The sequence below is a fragment of the Scylla paramamosain genome, chromosome 16 (genome assembly GCF_035594125.1).
Source record: "Scylla paramamosain isolate STU-SP2022 chromosome 16, ASM3559412v1, whole genome shotgun sequence".
Taxonomy (NCBI): domain Eukaryota; kingdom Metazoa; phylum Arthropoda; class Malacostraca; order Decapoda; family Portunidae; genus Scylla; species Scylla paramamosain.
In genome coordinates, this window is record NC_087166.1 from 6,881,230 (window position 1) to 6,898,879 (window position 17,650).

Here is a 17,650-nt window from a genome sequence, read left to right on the forward strand (position 1 = left end):
TAATGATGAATGTTGTACATAGTTATTGTAAATTCTTGGGAATTTTGGTGACTGTTATTTTGTTTGAGTGATCATTCAATATATATATATATATATATATATATATATATATATATATATATATATATATATATATATATATATATATATATATATATTTATTTATTTATTTATTTATTTATTTATTTATTTATTTATTTTATTTATTTATTTTTTATTTATTTTTTTTTTTTGGTATAACTTATTTGATTATATACTATTATTTAAACACTACATTAATGTGGAATTTTTTTGGGGTAACTAAATGTTTAACTTGACACAGGATATAGAAATGGTGATATGTTAGGACTATATAGTGGTTGATAGACTATGAAATTATTAACTGGGACAAAAACAATAAAAATAGTAACATATAAGAACAATTCTGGCATTTTGAAGCAAGAATTCTTCACAAATGACTCGGAATCAGGTAAGGCTGGTAAGACTGGGTTGCTTATTACATAGAGGGAAATGTGATTCACATTAAATTGACAAAACATGGATGCATATATTGAAGTGAAAATAAAGATGGTGCATGGTAGTAGACGAGTCTTGAATATATTGGTGTCCTCCAGGCAGCACCAACCCTGACCAACGTGCTGTGTAAGTGTCGCATCAAGTACAATCCCTTGGCCATCGTCACCACAGGGGAGGTGTACTGCCAGGCCATTGATTCCTTTGATGGCCGTATGATTGGATGCTGCAATATTGTAACAAATTATAGGTAAGTTTTTAGTACTTTACTGCTTTGTATTGAGGAATCTGAATTTCCTTAGGACTGTTTGATACAGGGTGTTGAATATGTATCCATATAATGGGTTAGGACTTACTTTTTGTTTTGTGTTTGTTTGTAATGGAGCAGTTTGTTTATTGAATTATTTTCAACAGACTTCTTCGTGTGAGTGGAAAGATTCCTTTCATGCTGCTATGTGATAATCACCGGCAGAGACTGCGGCGACACAACTGCTGTCCATGCTGTGGCCTTTTTTGCACTCAGGTTAGTGGCTCTTGTGGATATCATCCAAGTCATGACTTCTTGATTTGAGCTTGAACTTTTCTCTTGGAGTAAATATATGTATTTTATTATTTTATTCTTGCAGGGTGTATTTTATGAGTGTTCATGGGACAAGGGAAGACTACGTCATTACTATCACAAACTGTGTAGTCTGGTGTTGAATGGAACAAACCTTTGTCCTCACTGTGGTTCTTCTGAAACTCCACAAGAAGTTCAGTTGGAGTTGACACTTGCTAGGAAGCCTGTTGTGTACCTTAAGCAGCATCAAGAAAGAAAGGAGTAAGTTCTGCTGAAAACCAATATTTTTTTTTATTTGTTTTTCAAATGAGAAAAAGGCAAGATAGGATAGCATGAAATTTTTTGTAATATACAGACATTATAATAGCATATGATATTATATATGCAACAGCACTTAAAGGATAGTGTTATTGAAAGTATGTAATTAAGCTAGTGGTATTGCATGATTATAGGTCATCTGCTCGTATGACCTGGTCGAAGGGAGATAATCCTGAAGACGGTGCTGGCGTGGATGTGGCAGCAGAGAAGGAACCATCACTAGAACTAAGGAATGGTAGAGTTATTTCTGCTCAAAAACTGCCTTTTGGATGTGGCCGAGAGAAATTACAAGAAGCCATTCGCTGTATTAATGAGGGCAAAGCTGTTAACATCAAGTAAGTTCTTGACCTTTAATAATTAGCTGTTGTTCTGAGAAGAACCATTTACTTATCAGCTTATTCTGTTAACTTCTTTGGAACCTTTTCAAGTGTAGTTCCACAACTGAGTTCTTAGGCCATTTGCTCCTATCATTGTTATTAAGTTTTACACTCACCTCTCACCCTGACCACCATTGCCTTTTATCTTAGATTCTGAATCCCTTGCCCTCTGTGTGGTGATGTGTGGCAAACATGGACTTTGATGTAAGTCATGATGATGATTATAGATAAGATAATTATATTAATTTTCATTCTTCTACATGCTGGAATAAGGATAAAAGCACATCAGTATTTTAATGCTGTGAAATATTTCAGGTCATCAAGTAAAGGAATATATGCAGCATGTAAACAAAATGACATTGAAAAGTTACTACATGCTCTAGGTAAGTTTGCTTTTCCATATACCACTGAATCTTGAGACCATCCTACAAACATTGTACCATGTGGATAGTTTAGATCACCAGTGGGAAAGGTAAAAACATGCAATTTTGATCAAAATTAAATACCTTTTTTATTGAAGTTTTGAAAGGTAAATAGCTGATACTCCAGTTTTATTAGTTTTGTCATTGAGATTATCCAGCACGACCTTGAGAGCTAAAGCATTTCAAGATGTATGATACTCGTGATTCTGTATGATCGTTTTTACAGGCAACAGTGTGATTCCTGTGGATGTCTTGGTTTCCTTTTCATAAATTTTAGGGAATGGGGTTATTGATGCTAGTGTCATTCCAACTTTGTGAAAGCTTTTAAGCTCATTTGCTATGTAAATTATAATATTGTTTGCAAAGTAGACATCATGTATAACATGTTGAAATCTTGATTATTTCAGGCTGTGAAGAAAGTGCACTGAGTTACTCTTAGTGTTGAGTATGTGTTTCATGTTTCAGTCACTGGCTTAAGTCCTAATGTTAAGGTGAAGGAGTGTGGAAGTCAGACAGGGCTGCATGTGGCTGCTGCCTTTGGAAGTGTTGCTGCCCTTCACATCCTGGTCATGGCTGGAGCTACCATAGACATGACTGACACCCAGCTCATGACGCCCCTCATGATTGCCATCACCAAAGAACAGAATAATGTAGTCCATTACCTAGTGCAAGCAGGTGCCTCACTCATGGCCAAGGTTAATACTTTCAAGTTCTTCTAAATAACACAAATTTTCTCACAATAGCCTAGACTTGTAATTGTTGGTGTGCAAGGCTTATTACTGAGGGATGAGGAGCTTGAATCTTGGCATTAATAAGAAAAGTGGGTCTTCTTTCACTCAGTAACTTCCATTCACCAAGAACATTAAAAAGAATTTGCCAAAGTGATCGTCTGGCAAAAAATGAAAGCTATTAAAATTTTCTTAAAGATGGCAGGAGAAAAATTGGTGAGTGAATGTTTAAAAGAATTCTTTACAATTGTTTTCCAGCTCATTTTTAGATCCTATCTTTCATATGTAAAGGAGAGTATTGAATTATAATTGCTAAATATAGACCTGCCTTTTAGGTTAGAATTGTATTGTTAATATTAAGAGGAATTCATATGGCCTTTGATATAGATGCTTTGTCTTGGAGTACACTAGGATGTAGATAGGTAAATGGATATTATATTATGTGAATGTGGAAGGGTAGTGTGATTTATGAACATCTATGAATTAAAAAAAAACAGTTGATAAATATGGAGACAAGCTTAACCCTTTATATGACAACTAGTTAAATCATGCATGGCATTTAGGTAAAATTAACACCCTATATCATCATGCCAGAGTAGCCCAGTTCATATTCTATACTGAATGGGTGAATGCAATATTAATTTTTGTTGACAAATTTTTGTCTGATGAAAAATATGTAGATTATTATTTTTTATTTATTCTCTCTCTCTCTCTCTCTCTCTCTCTCTCTCTCTCTCTCTCTCTCTCTCTCTCTCTCTCTCTCTCTCTCTCTCTCTCTCTCTCTCTCTCTCTCTCTCTCTCTCTCTCTCTCTCTCTCTCTCTCTCTCTCTCTCTCTCTCTCTCTCTCTCTCTCTCTCTCTCTCTCTCTCTCTTTTCATTAGACTCAGGATGGAATGACTTGCCTTCATCTAGCTGCCAAGTGTGGAAATCTGACAGCTTGCCAGCACATCCTGGAATCTGGCCGGCTGACTAGACATGCCATCAATATGCAAGATGAGGGAGGCTGGACCCCATTGGTCTGGGCATCTGAGAATAAATTCACAACTGTTGTTAAGTAAGTGTAAATTTGTGGATCATACTCTGAAAACATTAAATCTGTTCTTGTGTTTGATTAAAAAACATCATGTAGGGCAGGTGAATAAAAGAAAAGCTAAATAGTAATACGTGAAATGTTAATTTACAACCTGTATTACAATACTTTTCTCTTGAGTCCTCTTAAATTTAATATTTTATAAAGAGACTCAAGATCCCAAAATCATTAGTTTTCTTCACTCTAGAAATATTACTAACCATTGTCTGCAGTAAAACACTTGCCTTTGTTGAACAGATATTAACTTCTAATTGTTCGGAATGTTAGTCCATTACTGGCTGAACTGCTCTCAGTTTTGCTTCCTTATTAGGGCATAAGCATTATTCTTGTGGGGATCTATTCATGGGACTTGTCTGTTGCAGGTTTTTGCTTGATCGGGGAGGTAATCCTCAGCTGTGTGATGTGGAACAGAACACAGCCTTGCACTGGGCAGCCTTCTCTGGTTCCACTGAGATCTGCTCTATGGTCTTAGACAGAGGCTGCTCACTGCGTTCCATGAATGCTCATGGAGATACTCCTCTGTAAGAGCTATTGAATTTGTGCTGCATATTTCCCCTATTTTAGAGAATATTTAATCATGTCCTGACCACTTGTGGCAGCTGAATTTTACTCATGTTGATAGGATTAACTTGCTTCTTAACTGTAAATAGCAAAAATACATTAATTCCATATATATGATTGCATGGACTATGGGCAGCAGTTTTACTTTTAGTTACAATGAATTTCTAGTACTGGCATATACTCAGTGTTGGATTTCTGCTGCATCCACAGACACATAGCAGCCCGCCAGAATCACACTGATGCTGTGGTGCTGCTGCTGACTCGTGGGGCCCAGCTGGATGTGCTCAACTCTAAGAATCAAATGCCCATAGACTGTGCCTTGGCTGACTCAGATGTTTACCTCCAGTTGACTTTGAATAGCAAAGTACTGGAAATTATGAAACAAAACAACATTAGAACTGAGAAAATATTGAGCAGGTAAAGCAGTATGTTGAAATATTCTTATGATAAATTAATTACCTAACATTAAGACCACAATTACCTGGCTTAGCTAATGAAATTAATGTTTGTTTTCCATAATTTCTTTTATAGAAAGGTCTCCAAAGAACTTGGAAAATAATCTCTTTGTAGTGGACCCAATCTGGACAAAAGGGATTGACCTGTTTCATGGCATTATGCTCCATTGGTAGACATTACAGTCAGAAGTGTTTTGTCAGTTGGGATCAAGCAGATTGGAATACAAGAATTTAATAAGGAAAGTAACAGGAAGGCAATAATAAGCCTTCATGTGGCAGCTCCCTTATGAAAGATACCTATCAATAAATTTGCCAAATCTTATTTTAAAGATCTATTTTAACTCTCCTGATTTCAGAATTTGTTCCAGTTATCATTCATCAACTGCCCTCTTTAACAACCAGTTTCCTCCTGTCTTTTTAAATATAACTCAACAAGTTTAGATAGACATTTTCTTTATTGTATCGTCTTTTGCATTAAAACAAGTAGTTTTATGTAGGGTTATTAAAAGTATGATTGTTCCTCTGTAAACAGTGACATAGCTGGGGGCAAAGAGGAAGTTCCAATACCATGTGTGAATGGTGCTGATGAAGAACTGCTACCAAAAGATTACCTCTACATTGCTGAGAATTGTGAGGCATCCAATGTAACAATTGATCGCACCATCACATCCCTCAAGGTGAGTGTTTTCCACTACTTAACCCATATACCACTGTGTTGTTTCAAATGCTCTCGATTTTTATTTTTAAAAAGTTAAGTGCAAGATTCAGCAACACTATCTTATGTGCTCTAAGGATTATCATTCACATATTTTGTCTTTTTATTGCTCTTGATCAATTTTTAAATATAAGACTATTGCTTTCTTTCTTGATATTTGGCCAAGTAAGTTCAGTTGTTGGTTTCAAATTTCAGGTTAATAGAATGCATCATGTAGAGTTAGCAGGATAAATAAGAAATGCTGTAATGATATAAGAATGATAAGGTTAGAAATCTTAATGAACAATATTGTTTGTCTCCAGTGGTGTGAATGTGAGGATGGATGCAATGCTGAACACTGTGGGTGTGGACAACTTAATTTCCAGTGTTGGTTTGACCCAGATGGTCGCCTGCTGCCTGAATTTAATTATGCAGGTAATTTCAAGATTTTATATATTTGTTTATTATTTGTTTGATTTTTTTTATGTAATTATTTTACTGACTGAAGATCTGTGAATATTTGCAGCCTGTGTTTACTTCTATTACCAAACTGGCATACTCCACAAGGGAGGTACATGTGAGACCTTAAAACATGTTTAAATCAATCAAAATCTTTATTATTTATAAACAGTTATTGGGAATTTTTAAGGCAGTTATTTCTGTTAATAATTGCAGATCCTCCAATGATTTTTGAGTGCAATAGAGCATGTCGGTGCAACAAGCTGTCATGCAACAACAGGGTGGTGCAGCACGGTATCTCAGCCCATATGCAGCTGTTCAAGACTGTTGGGAAGGGGTGGGGAGTGCGTGCTCTCAAAACCATTCAAAAGGTATAACTTCCTTGGCTACACTAAGAACAACAGATTGACATTGTCCTATTTTTAATTTTCTACTCTTAGTTGTCAGATTGTATGTGTAGATTAACCCATACAGTGTTGTGCTTTGTCAGAGATAGGGGTTTTGTCAGGTTGCATTTTTTTCATGTTTTATTATTCACTCTGTAAAATGAGAAAAAATAACATTGTTTCATATATATATATATATATATATATATATATATATATATATATATATATATATATATATATATATATATATATATATATATATATATATATATATATATATATATATATATATATATATATATATATATATATATATATATATATATATTTATATATTTCCTTTTCAGTTACTCTGAAGTCTTGTTTCCTATTTCTTATGCCTTACTGATTATAGATTTGAGAAGTCATTTCTCAGGAGAAAGGAACATACTGTTTTACATGATGATTTTTTAGGGAAACACAGCACCCTGCCTTGTGTTGCCAACTCCGTAACATTTATAACCAAAATCTCTATCCCTCTTCAATACTGTAGCTTTCAGTTTCATTTTCTTGCTGTGATATTATATGAATGTTGACATAAGCATTGAAAAAACAAAATAATCCCTAAGTATGTCTCAGTTCCTACAGAAGTATCAGTCTATAATAACTCCAGTCCCAAAACCTAGGTGTGTATATATGATAACATTCACTCATGACTTGTCAAAATATTCTTTGTTACTGTTAGTGACAAGTCTTACATATATAAACAAAATTGAAGACCATAATATGGCTAAAAAATTAAATCATATATATATATATATATATATATATATATATATATATATATATATATATATATATATATATATATATATATATATATATATATATTTACTAAACATTTTCCTAAGAGGTATGTATACATATGTACTAAACACTCAATAGGTTAAATTGCATAAAAGAAAGGACTTTGGTAGCTTTCAGGAGAATGATAGCATTTTTTGGAATCAAGCATTGGAATCATGATGCTGGGGCTTCATGAAAGAAATAACCAGATTGATGTGAATGTAATTTAAATTTTTGTACTTAGTTACTTTCTTACTTATATATTTATGTATGTATATGGGTGCATGTGTTATATTTGAAAGCCGGAAAAATGTGAACCTTTATTTTCTGCCTCATGGTTGTGATTCTTAATATTTTTCCTCAACAGGGCTCTTACGTTTGTGAGTATGTAGGAGAGATCATCACTGATTTAGAAGCAGATCAGAGACAAGATGACTCGTACCTGTTTGATCTTGATAACAGGGTAAGCACAAGTGTCATTCACAATGTCATGACTTAAACCCAGCATATTGTAATTTGTGTATTGAAATGAGTATTATTTATGTCTCATAATCATATTGTATGCAAGTATGCAATTGTATGGAACTCATCATTGCCTTTGATTGTAACAGAACTTTGTTTTCCTACAAAGGGCTTTCATATATCAGATTTAACTAACTATGCAAGAATGACCTATGATTGGTTGTAATGGATGTAATTATTTATTTTCAGGACAGTGAAACCTTCTGCATTGATGCCAGGTCATATGGTAACATTGCTCGGTTCATCAATCACCTGTGTGAAGCCAATCTCACCCCTGTCAAGGTCTTCATTGACCACCAAGATCTCACTTTTCCAAGAATTGCCTTTTTTGCTAACCGTGACATTGAGGCTGATGAGGAGCTTGGGTGAGTATCGTTTGATATTTTCTCAGTTACAAGAAGTTAAATACAAAACTTGAGGAATTGATGAACTGCAACAATACATATTTAGCATTTATAGGAAGAGACAATTTATAGCTAGGGTGAAGGAAGCAGGAAACGTGTTATAAGGTATGAATAGACTGTTTGAGAGAATAGGGCACTTGGAATGAACATACTAGTAGTGCCAACTGTGCTGTATAGTGATGAGACTTAAGTATGGGAGTAATAAATAAGAAAAGAATGTAATGAGGATGAGATGTCTAAGGAGTATGTGTGGAGTAACTCAGATAGAGAGTTGGAAATGAGGAAGTGAGAAGAACAGGTGTTGCAAGAGACTTGGTTGGACAGGCAGAGCAATGTGTGCTGAGATGGTATGGACAGGTTGAGAGAATGGTGAAGATAGTAAGATCAAGTGTGAGAGATATGAACTTAAAAGGTAGGCTACATAAGGGATGGGTAGATAACATAAAGAAGGCCTTAAAGGGAAGAGGACTGACACTGGAGCATGTTAGAATGATTGTCTTTGACAGAAGTGACTGGAGAGCAGTTGTAAATGTGTGAGGAATGATGCGGGCCTGTGACCTCTGAGGGAGGCACACAGGTTTGGGGCATTCAGGTGTGATAGGAGAGGGTGCTTGCTATGAAGGAGCCTTGTTCCAGACCAAACTGTCCAAACTGTGTGGCAGATCCTTGTAAAATGAAGGCAAAAGTACTTTCTCTTCTCCATCAGGGAGCAAGGGGTTAAGAGAGTGGTGTGAATGAGTGTGAATATGAAAGTTGTGTGCCTTATCTTGGCTGCCAACTCTTTGTGGAAGATAGCCTTGGTGTATATATATATATATATATATATATATATATATATATATATATATATATATATATATATATATATATATATATATATATATATATATATATATATATATATATATATATATATATATATATATATATATATATATATATATATATATATATATATATATATATATATATATATATATATATATATATGTGTGTGTGTGTGTGTGTGTGAAAGTAATTTGGCACCATCTTTCTTGACAGATTTGATTATGGTGAGAAGTTTTGGATGATTAAATACAAACAGTTCACCTGTACTTGTTCCTCAGAAAAGTGTAAGTATTCAAGTGAAACCATTCAGACCACCTTAGAAAACTACAACAGAAAACTTCGTGAACTTCAGGAAACTGTGTAAAGCAACTGACATTTATAATGAATGTGCTTGTATTTCTCACTGTTTGTGGCAGTTCATAAATGTCTGTAGGACTACCTAATGTTAAAACACAATATAGAATTCTTAATAAATATGTGTGTGCATGCATGCACACACACACACACACACACACACACACACACACACACACAAACCTATTTTCAGTCACAATAATAGTCTTAATTTGTAAAGGGAAAATAGGGCTTTTCATTGGTCATTAATCCAATATAATATGGTGTTTTCAGGGGCTTTTTATTTTATTTTTATTATCAATTTATTACTTTTTATACTGTATCAAAATTTCTATACAGAGAATGTTAAACTACAGAGACCTGAAGTAGATCAGTAATACTTGTTCACTGCTGTGCATATGTAGGTAAGAAATTATGCATGTGTTGTGAATGAGGGTGTGTGCAGTGAGTGAGCAGCTTCAGAAGGCACTCACATGTCCTGAGTTAAATTGATCATGCAGCAGTGCATTATACAGTATTGAATATCTACATAGGCTGAGTCACAGACCATATGAGAGTGTTGATTTTTATCAAGCAAAAGTAGGTATGTAAGGAGCTGAGACAGTTGTGGAAGGTAGTTGAATAGGACACCAGTCTGACATTACTGTTTACTTCATAGCTATTCATCGTCCCCTTTTTATTTAAATATTGATATATCATATATTGTAATGCAACATTGATGCATTTTAGTCTATATATTTGATAAGTACTGTTCACTATGACTTATGGTATATCACACGTCTAATAAGGATTGTTTTGAGCCATTGAGTCTCCATTTAGATTCATTTGAAATTTACTGGCAGGAGATTCCATTGTTGAACATATGTAGAAGAAATACATAAATTGCTTTAATGTGTCAGTTTCTTTATTTGATGCTAGGCAACATTTTATATTGAAATTTATAAATTGGAATCTTGATTTTATTGCAGTCTGCCATAACTTTATTGACTAATTGTTAACACATTGTTATCCATTCACACTACATAAATAGGCATCTCAGGCCTGCATGAATTAGGCTTACAATTTTGTGCAATATTTGTTAAGTGAACTGTATACATACATCAGTTGCAAGATAATTAACTTTCATCTTGTATTAGCAGATAAAGTTCTATCTTACACAATAGATAATGGCATAATAGTTCAAGAAAGCCGTATTTGATCAGATTTTTTTTATCCATCTTTATCTCAGGCTTAAGTTATGTGTTTTTACTGAAAACTTTCCACCAGCTTATCTCTGTGGTCCCAGTTCTTGGTTATAAAAAGTTCTGTAACTCATGACTGACAGTTTTTGTAGCAAGTTTTTGGGATCTAGTCATTGTATATCCACCTCACAGAAAAAAATAAAATAAATAAATAAATAAATAAATAAATGCCAAGCTTTTAAAAGTCAGAAAAGTAAACATTCCCCCATCAATCATTTTATTAATATATCACATTTACTATATATTTGCTGAAGGACTGACAATTTTACATTTAAATTAAGACTAGGTTTGTGATCAATTGTATTATATTTGCCTAAAAATTGCCAGTGAATTTTCTTATTCCCAGATTGCTCTTGTTTTGCTAGACTGAAAATAAGATTCCAACTATATGATATATGATGCAAAAAGTTACCATCGTCATTCACCTCCATTCTGTCTAACAAATGTTCCAGATGTGCACTGCAGAGCATTTCATTCAGTGACATGCTTCATGTGTGGCTTTTGATATTTACAAATATGCATCATGAATATCTCGGAACAGAAGACTCATATGGACTTCAATAAGTTAGGGTGTTTTTACTTTATCCTGAAAGATATTTAACTAAATTTTAAGTGGCAGTCGGATTATTGGGTAAAATAGTTTAACATACCTTCTGGAGAGTTGTTTCTGTGTTTCTGTAAGATAGAGGTTAACTATATTATAAGTATGCATGCCTCATGCATATGTCTATGTCGTCTGATCATGTCCCCATTTTTGTTACTGACAAGTCAGCCTTATTTGGCCTTAAAACCTCTAGGAATTTTCCTACTTTCATCATGCTATTAAAGTAGACATGTTTAACAAAAATGCTGTTAAATCCTTTAATTATACCAAAATCTTAATTGCTGGTTAATAAATATCAACCACAGGAACCAGGAATCAGCAAAATTTTTATAGGCTGGAGCTATAGTGAACACAGTGATCAATAGTTTCAGGTAGAGATGAGCACTTACATGTAGAACATACACTGCATCTTTGAAATGTATTTAATTGTTATATGAACAAAATAAGTTAGTCATATTATTCTGAATAGGCTTACATTGGTGTTTTGAATGCCATTTAGTAGTTAAAATTTGTGCCTTACTTATTTCAAGAGATGAAACCTATTTTTAATACGTGTTCAGACTTGAGAAATGCTTACCCTTTCTTTTTAGGATGCACAGGATTGTCTAATATTGTGATCTTCGGCATTATATTTTATTTAAGGCATGTGTCATATGATGTACAGTGCTGATTACTTCCTCAGTGAGGCACCATAGGCTTTATTTGTCCAGCTATCATAAATATTTTTTGATATCAAAAGTTTTGCATCATTTTGAGGCCTTTTGTACACTGTCTTGATAATATGACACTGCACAGAGCCATTCACATTGTTGTAAAATCTTTAGAATTCTGTTTCAAAGTCCTCTAAAATTACCTTAAAAGTTGGGCATTTGATTCATGTTCATTGTCCCTGTGAGAAGTATTCTTGCATCAAACAAATGTTCACAAAGAGTTTTTACAAAATTTAAAGTACCTAATAGTCAGATGTATGTTATGACAAGTTATTACTCATTCATTATTGTTGGTCTCCACTACAAGGGAGAGTTGGTGTTCTCTACTTTACCATATGCCATCTTTTGTATTCTTTGTATTGCATCCATGAGTGATACTGTGCCATGGACCTGGTTACCCTTATCCATTTTCCTGTTCTCCAAGTGGTATAATTTTTTCACAGGTGTCATGTGAATTTGCTTTTTATAGACTGTTGGGTTTCTGTGGATGAATGGTTAATGCAACCAAGTTTGCCTTAACTGTGTGTAAGACCATTTATGGTGAGCACTCAGAGCTGTTTTGACCTTTGGAATAGTCTTGTCTGGGGCTCTTCGGTATGTGTGTTTTTATGATGTTCCCACTTCATATAGATGAATTGATTTTCTGGGCACCTTTGAGGCCTGTTGTGGACAATGTGGAAAAATTGTTGAGATTCAGGTCATAGTGTATCTTGATTCAGATTGCTGTGGTATGAGGTGACAGCTGGTGTTGGTTCTGAGACAGATCTCAGCTCAACCTCCTCTTTGAACACCAGTTGTAGCTCATATAGCCACAGCATAAGTTCCTGTTATCTAGGTTTTTTGTGGTCACAGTTGACTCATTATGTTTCTCAGCTGTCCTTTTCTGAGGCAACTGACTTTTGCCCAGCAGAACTTTGTCTTGATTAGATAGGAATGTATTACTGCAGGGTATTGGTTGAGTGAGTGCTCAATCTGAAATCATCACATATTGTAAGGGCACGTTTCACCATATGTGTACTCGTAATTCTTTAAATTATACATAGTACAAAATTTTAAGGGTTTTTACCAAGTAAGAAAGACTAATTGACTGGCATTGCTCAATTTGGTGGCCCCTTTTTTTGTTGTTGTGACATTATTTTTAAACCTAGCAAAAAATTCCACCAGTGAATCTTAGGAACTTGCCAGTTTGATCATTGAAATGTTTCAATGCAAAAGTACAATGAGAAACCTAAATACATATTATTGTTATTTTTATAATTGTGCATTAGTTACCATTAGAATAGTAATGTGCAAACTGTAGCATTTTGGATGATAGATAAAAAATTGCATTACTGTGAGAGCTTCTGGTATGAAACTTTGACAAGGCAGGAACTCAAAGCAATTTTTTAATCCTCCAAAATTTTGTTACTTAGCTATATTCCCTTAACAATAAATGTAGTAAAACTTACAATACATCTAATTAATACTGTAGGATCAGTCCTTTAATTAGGAAGTTATGTAATTCAGATTCTGGCAATGATACACACACACACACACACACACACACACATCAATATATACACACTCTGCCAAGGGTGCCATCTGATAAATTCAACTTTGACTTGTGGTCAGAAATTGCACCTTCAAATTATAGACTAGACTATTTTTTTTTAAATACAATTTGTGTAGTGCAAGTTTCCAATATGAATGACATGTTCTGCAACAGGTTTGAATCATTGCAAAGTAGTTATATTGTCATTTTGACTGGCAAATAATGGACAAAATCACATACATGTAAGGTCTAAAAATTAGTTCTTAACAATAGTTGTTTGGTTAGCTATGATATTTTCAGAAATTATGCAATATTTTGTTGTTGTTCAGTTAATACCACTTTTATTGACTTTTCAGGTTCATTGATTTTTTTAATATTCTGTAGTGTTAATTGAAGTGATGCAAATAATTAGGTTGACACTTGCTGATTATTACTTTGGTTCAGTGTTATGATGCTTCATAACACTTACCAAGACACTTTGTTTAGGAGGTAAAGGATTTTATAAATTGATAATGTAATACTACTATTTAAGTTAAATCACAGTTGCTGCCATTCTTCCAGAAACCACTGAAAAATAATATTAAGGTTTTCATTTGTAAGTTATTCCACCTTGCACATGCTGACAGTGTGTTTCATGTTTATCTTTTGTAATGTAAAGAAGAGTTTGTCATTTCTATCTGTGTACTGGGCTATTACATTGTTGCATATTTATCTTGTTCTTTTTATTTTAGATGAACCATTTGGACAGTAGTATATTTACCTAGTTGTGCTTTATAGGAAAAGAGCATTGCTCATGCTGTCCCATCTCATTATCTTTTAATATCCAACTTAGCCATGTATACTTTTTGCATTGACTATCTCCTCATCCAAACTGTTCTGTACATCAATACTTCTATACGGGAAACTATACTTTTTAATGGCTCTTCTACAAGCGCTCTTCTTCAGCCGCTTTCCATGTCCTTTAACATCACGTGTATCCCAAGCCATCAAGTCACTCCAGTCCACCTTCACTCCCTCATATGCTTTATATATTGCAATCAGGTCCCTTTTTTTTTTTCAACGTTGGTAGATGTAACTTTTCCAATCCCTCTTTATATATCAAGTCACTGATATTCGATACCATCTTCATTGCCGCTTTCTAAGCTCTCTCCAACTTCCTTAAATCCTTTTCTTGTAGGAGAACCACACTGCTACTGCATATTCCAGTCCAAGTCTAATCAGTGATACAATCATCCTGATCATTTTTTCATCATATATGTAAAAACCAGCCTTATTCTTCTCAACAAGTTATAGGTTTCTCCTGTAATTTTTTTTTTTTTTTTTTTTTTTTTTTTTTTTTTTTTGCTAATGTGTTTGGGGTCAAATTCATAGTCACTGTAACACCTAGATCCTTTTCCTCTTCTGCTCCATTCAATCTTTCACTGTTCAACACAATTTTCTTTTACTCTCCACACACTCTTTCCAAATTCTATTACTTTACATTTCTTTAGATTAAATTACATTTCCCATCTATGTTCATATTTCCTTATAGCACACTACAATCCTCTGCATTCTCAACTTTTTTTACAGCAACTTGGCATCATCTGCAAAAAAGTTCACGTAGCTATTCACACTGTCATATAATTTATAAAAACCGCAAACATGATTGGTGCAAATACTGAAACTTGGGGTGATGCATATCATAAGTCCTTAGGACTTAGGTACTTAATTAACACATTTACTTGCTCAGAGGTTTGAGTATTTTCATAAACTTTGCTTTCGGATTTACCATGATCACACAGATTCACATGTACAAGAGGATATTTTAGTGTATGTTGAGATAACCACGAAGTTGAGAGAGAGAGAGAGAGAGAGAGAGAGAGAGAGAGAGAGAGAGAGCGAGCTTGGGGGATTCAATATGTGTTATTTTATATATTTTGCCTCCCTTCTTTTGCAGGTTTGCCATGATCATTGATACTTAAATGTTTATGTGTAGTCCAAAGTTATTTTACGTCGGGGTAGTGAAGATGAGGGTATGGAAAGCAGAGATAGATCAACAGGTTGACACGTCATCCCATACCCATGATAAATTGGGAGTTACTATTTGTATAGTAAATTTATAGGGTAAAAAAAAAAAAAAAAAAAAAACTAAAACTTGTGTGAAAACCCTTGGCGGTGTTTGGTGTGGACGTAATGTTATGGGTATGATGTTTATAGATGGTTGCAAGACAAAAGCTTCAAGTAGCAGTAGTACTAGAAGTAGGAATAGAGATTATAGATATATTAGTCACTGGGGCAGTGTGTGGCAACGCTCTCCACTGAGCGTGATGTCAGTGCAAGTGTTGCATGGAAGGTCAGAGGACGCGCCAGCGGGTGGAGACGTGCGGCTTGATGACCATGATTGGTGTAGCTTATTGCGACTCGGGGCTTCTCTTCTTTGTTGTCAACGAACAAAATCACACTCCTCTTCCTACCTTAGTTTTCCGCTACGGCTTCCTTTGAAATGGGCTATAGTAGACACGGATAGGGTCGTGCATTTCTTTGGAGCCACTGAGCGCACAGACCGTAAGAAAAGAACGAAAGGAGAACAGTTCTTACTCGACTTAGAGGAGTAGAGCTCGAGCTTCAGGTTTTAGTCAAGCTGTTTACCTTGACTTACAAGGAGTGATAAGGTTTCTGTACAACCAATGAACTGAGCAACAGTAATACCTGTGATACGATAATACGATCATGTCCGCATAAGAAACAGAGAAGGGTGTGACCGCATGATAAGGGAGGGGTTGGAACAAGGGTCCACTAAATACTTAATAGCGTGAATAATAAATTACTCCGGGAGTGTGGCAGCATTGGGGCTTAAGAGTTGCAACTAGAGGTTGTACATGAGGTGGAATTCCCGTCGTTGCTTTTCATTTCCTCCCTGTGGTGTGGGGGTCGCCCGCGGTAGAGTTGGATGAACTGTGCCACCATATTTTCTACGTGTGTTGGGAACCGACAAAAGAGACGGGCAGAGATGATTAGGAATCCTTTATTCAGTATTTTTTTTTTTTTTTTTATTATCACAGTAAGGCAATTTTGTGATTGTAGGGGTTGTGTGCGTGCGTGTAAGCGAGCTGCGTGCTTGCCTTGATAACACGCAGTAGTACGTATTTAACCACACGAATGGTTTCTGAAAAGTTACACTAAAGCATGTATTTGGATCTGTTCGAAAAACTTGCTTGAACTGGAAAGAATTTAGGTCAAGAGTTCTTAACTTTGCATCAGCAATGACTGAGGAAGCTGGTGGATGTCATGCCAAAAGAAGGATAACGGGATTACGTCCGTGTAAGTCTTCCTTTATTCCATCACTTCCAGCCACTGGCCACGTACCTCATTACCTACTCCTCAAAGTGAATTTTTGCAAGAAGCGTCGCTAATTAGAGGCTTTAAAAGCTTACCAGAGGCTAGCAAGCAGGTAATCATACAACATGGGCTGTATTAATACTCAGAATGAGGCAGTGCCGCTGAATTTGGCAGTGCTATGCCTGGCAGAACAACACTTGTTGCTTTGTCAAGAAACTCTTCGTGTCTGAAAACGCGGCCAGAAATGCAGCTTGACCTTTCCCGTGTCTTTGTGACGTTCCTCCTCGTCCCCCAATCCTTCACTTTGCGCTTTTTTTTTTTTTCACCGTTACCAGAGTGCACTGAACCCATGACAAGATCACACTGAGATCATTCGCGAATCTTGGGCAAAGGTTGAAGGATTTTAGATTATCTAATTAAATCCATGAGCATGCGTTGCTCTTTATGCTGTATGATGATCGAGATGGTGCTATGCAGCGTGACGGCCGTCACGCTGCATAGCATCATCTCGATCGAAACATTTTGGCGCTCCACAGTGCGACATGCAGTGGGTATAGAGGAGTTGATCATCCTGGGTCATCGCTCCGGTTCTCATGCCTCGTTCCTTGAAGGCATGAAGAAAAGTATAAATAAGAGGCGGTAATTATTTTCTTATTCTTCAGCTACCACGGAACAAACTCAGCAGGCACATATAATGAGCGAGTTGAATAGTTAAGTATTTTTGTATCACTGTTATGCATTTGGATTG

At 35.2% G+C, this 17,650-nt stretch overlaps 1 protein-coding gene and 1 long non-coding RNA gene across 14 annotated transcripts in view; one reads left to right on the plus strand and one right to left on the minus strand.

Moving 5' to 3' along the window:
• Positions 1-14,295, plus strand: part of LOC135107944 (histone-lysine N-methyltransferase EHMT1-like) — a 28,999-nt gene extending 14,704 nt beyond the window's left edge. For 4 of the 5 annotated variants that reach the window (XM_064018389.1, XM_064018390.1, XM_064018393.1 and 1 more), the window contains 15 exons: positions 615-763; positions 928-1,036; positions 1,140-1,333; positions 1,525-1,725; positions 2,083-2,150; positions 2,655-2,884; positions 3,799-3,971; positions 4,370-4,528; positions 4,779-4,985; positions 5,556-5,700; positions 6,041-6,152; positions 6,393-6,547; positions 7,758-7,853; positions 8,102-8,277; positions 9,358-14,295. In XM_064018389.1, coding sequence (XP_063874459.1) covers positions 615-763; positions 928-1,036; positions 1,140-1,333; positions 1,525-1,725; positions 2,083-2,150; positions 2,655-2,884; positions 3,799-3,971; positions 4,370-4,528; positions 4,779-4,985; positions 5,556-5,700; positions 6,041-6,152; positions 6,393-6,547; positions 7,758-7,853; positions 8,102-8,277; positions 9,358-9,508 — 2,325 coding nt within the window. In that variant the 3' untranslated portion in view covers positions 9,509-14,295. Of the gene's footprint in view, positions 1-614; positions 764-927; positions 1,037-1,139; positions 1,334-1,524; positions 1,726-2,082; positions 2,151-2,654; positions 2,885-3,798; positions 3,972-4,369; positions 4,529-4,778; positions 4,986-5,099; positions 5,531-5,555; positions 5,701-6,040; positions 6,153-6,392; positions 6,548-7,757; positions 7,854-8,101; positions 8,278-9,357 lie in introns of those variants that run through there. The other variant, XM_064018394.1, reaches the window with a different exon arrangement.
• On the minus strand, positions 603-16,405 carry LOC135107945 (uncharacterized). 9 transcript variants are annotated; one of them, XR_010272064.1, is made up of 8 exons: positions 16,162-16,284; positions 4,750-4,935; positions 4,232-4,647; positions 3,820-3,943; positions 1,543-1,615; positions 1,227-1,296; positions 870-1,098; positions 603-739 (listed from the first exon to the last, which is right to left on the minus strand). It is a non-coding gene; the product is annotated as an uncharacterized LOC135107945 (long non-coding RNA). The 9 variants fall into 9 exon arrangements; XR_010272061.1 differs by adding an exon at positions 14,495-15,167 and having other exon boundaries at positions 4,232-4,935; positions 16,038-16,178; XR_010272063.1 differs by having other exon boundaries at positions 4,232-4,935; positions 16,273-16,405.
• Between the last annotated feature and the right edge of the window lie 1,245 nt (positions 16,406-17,650).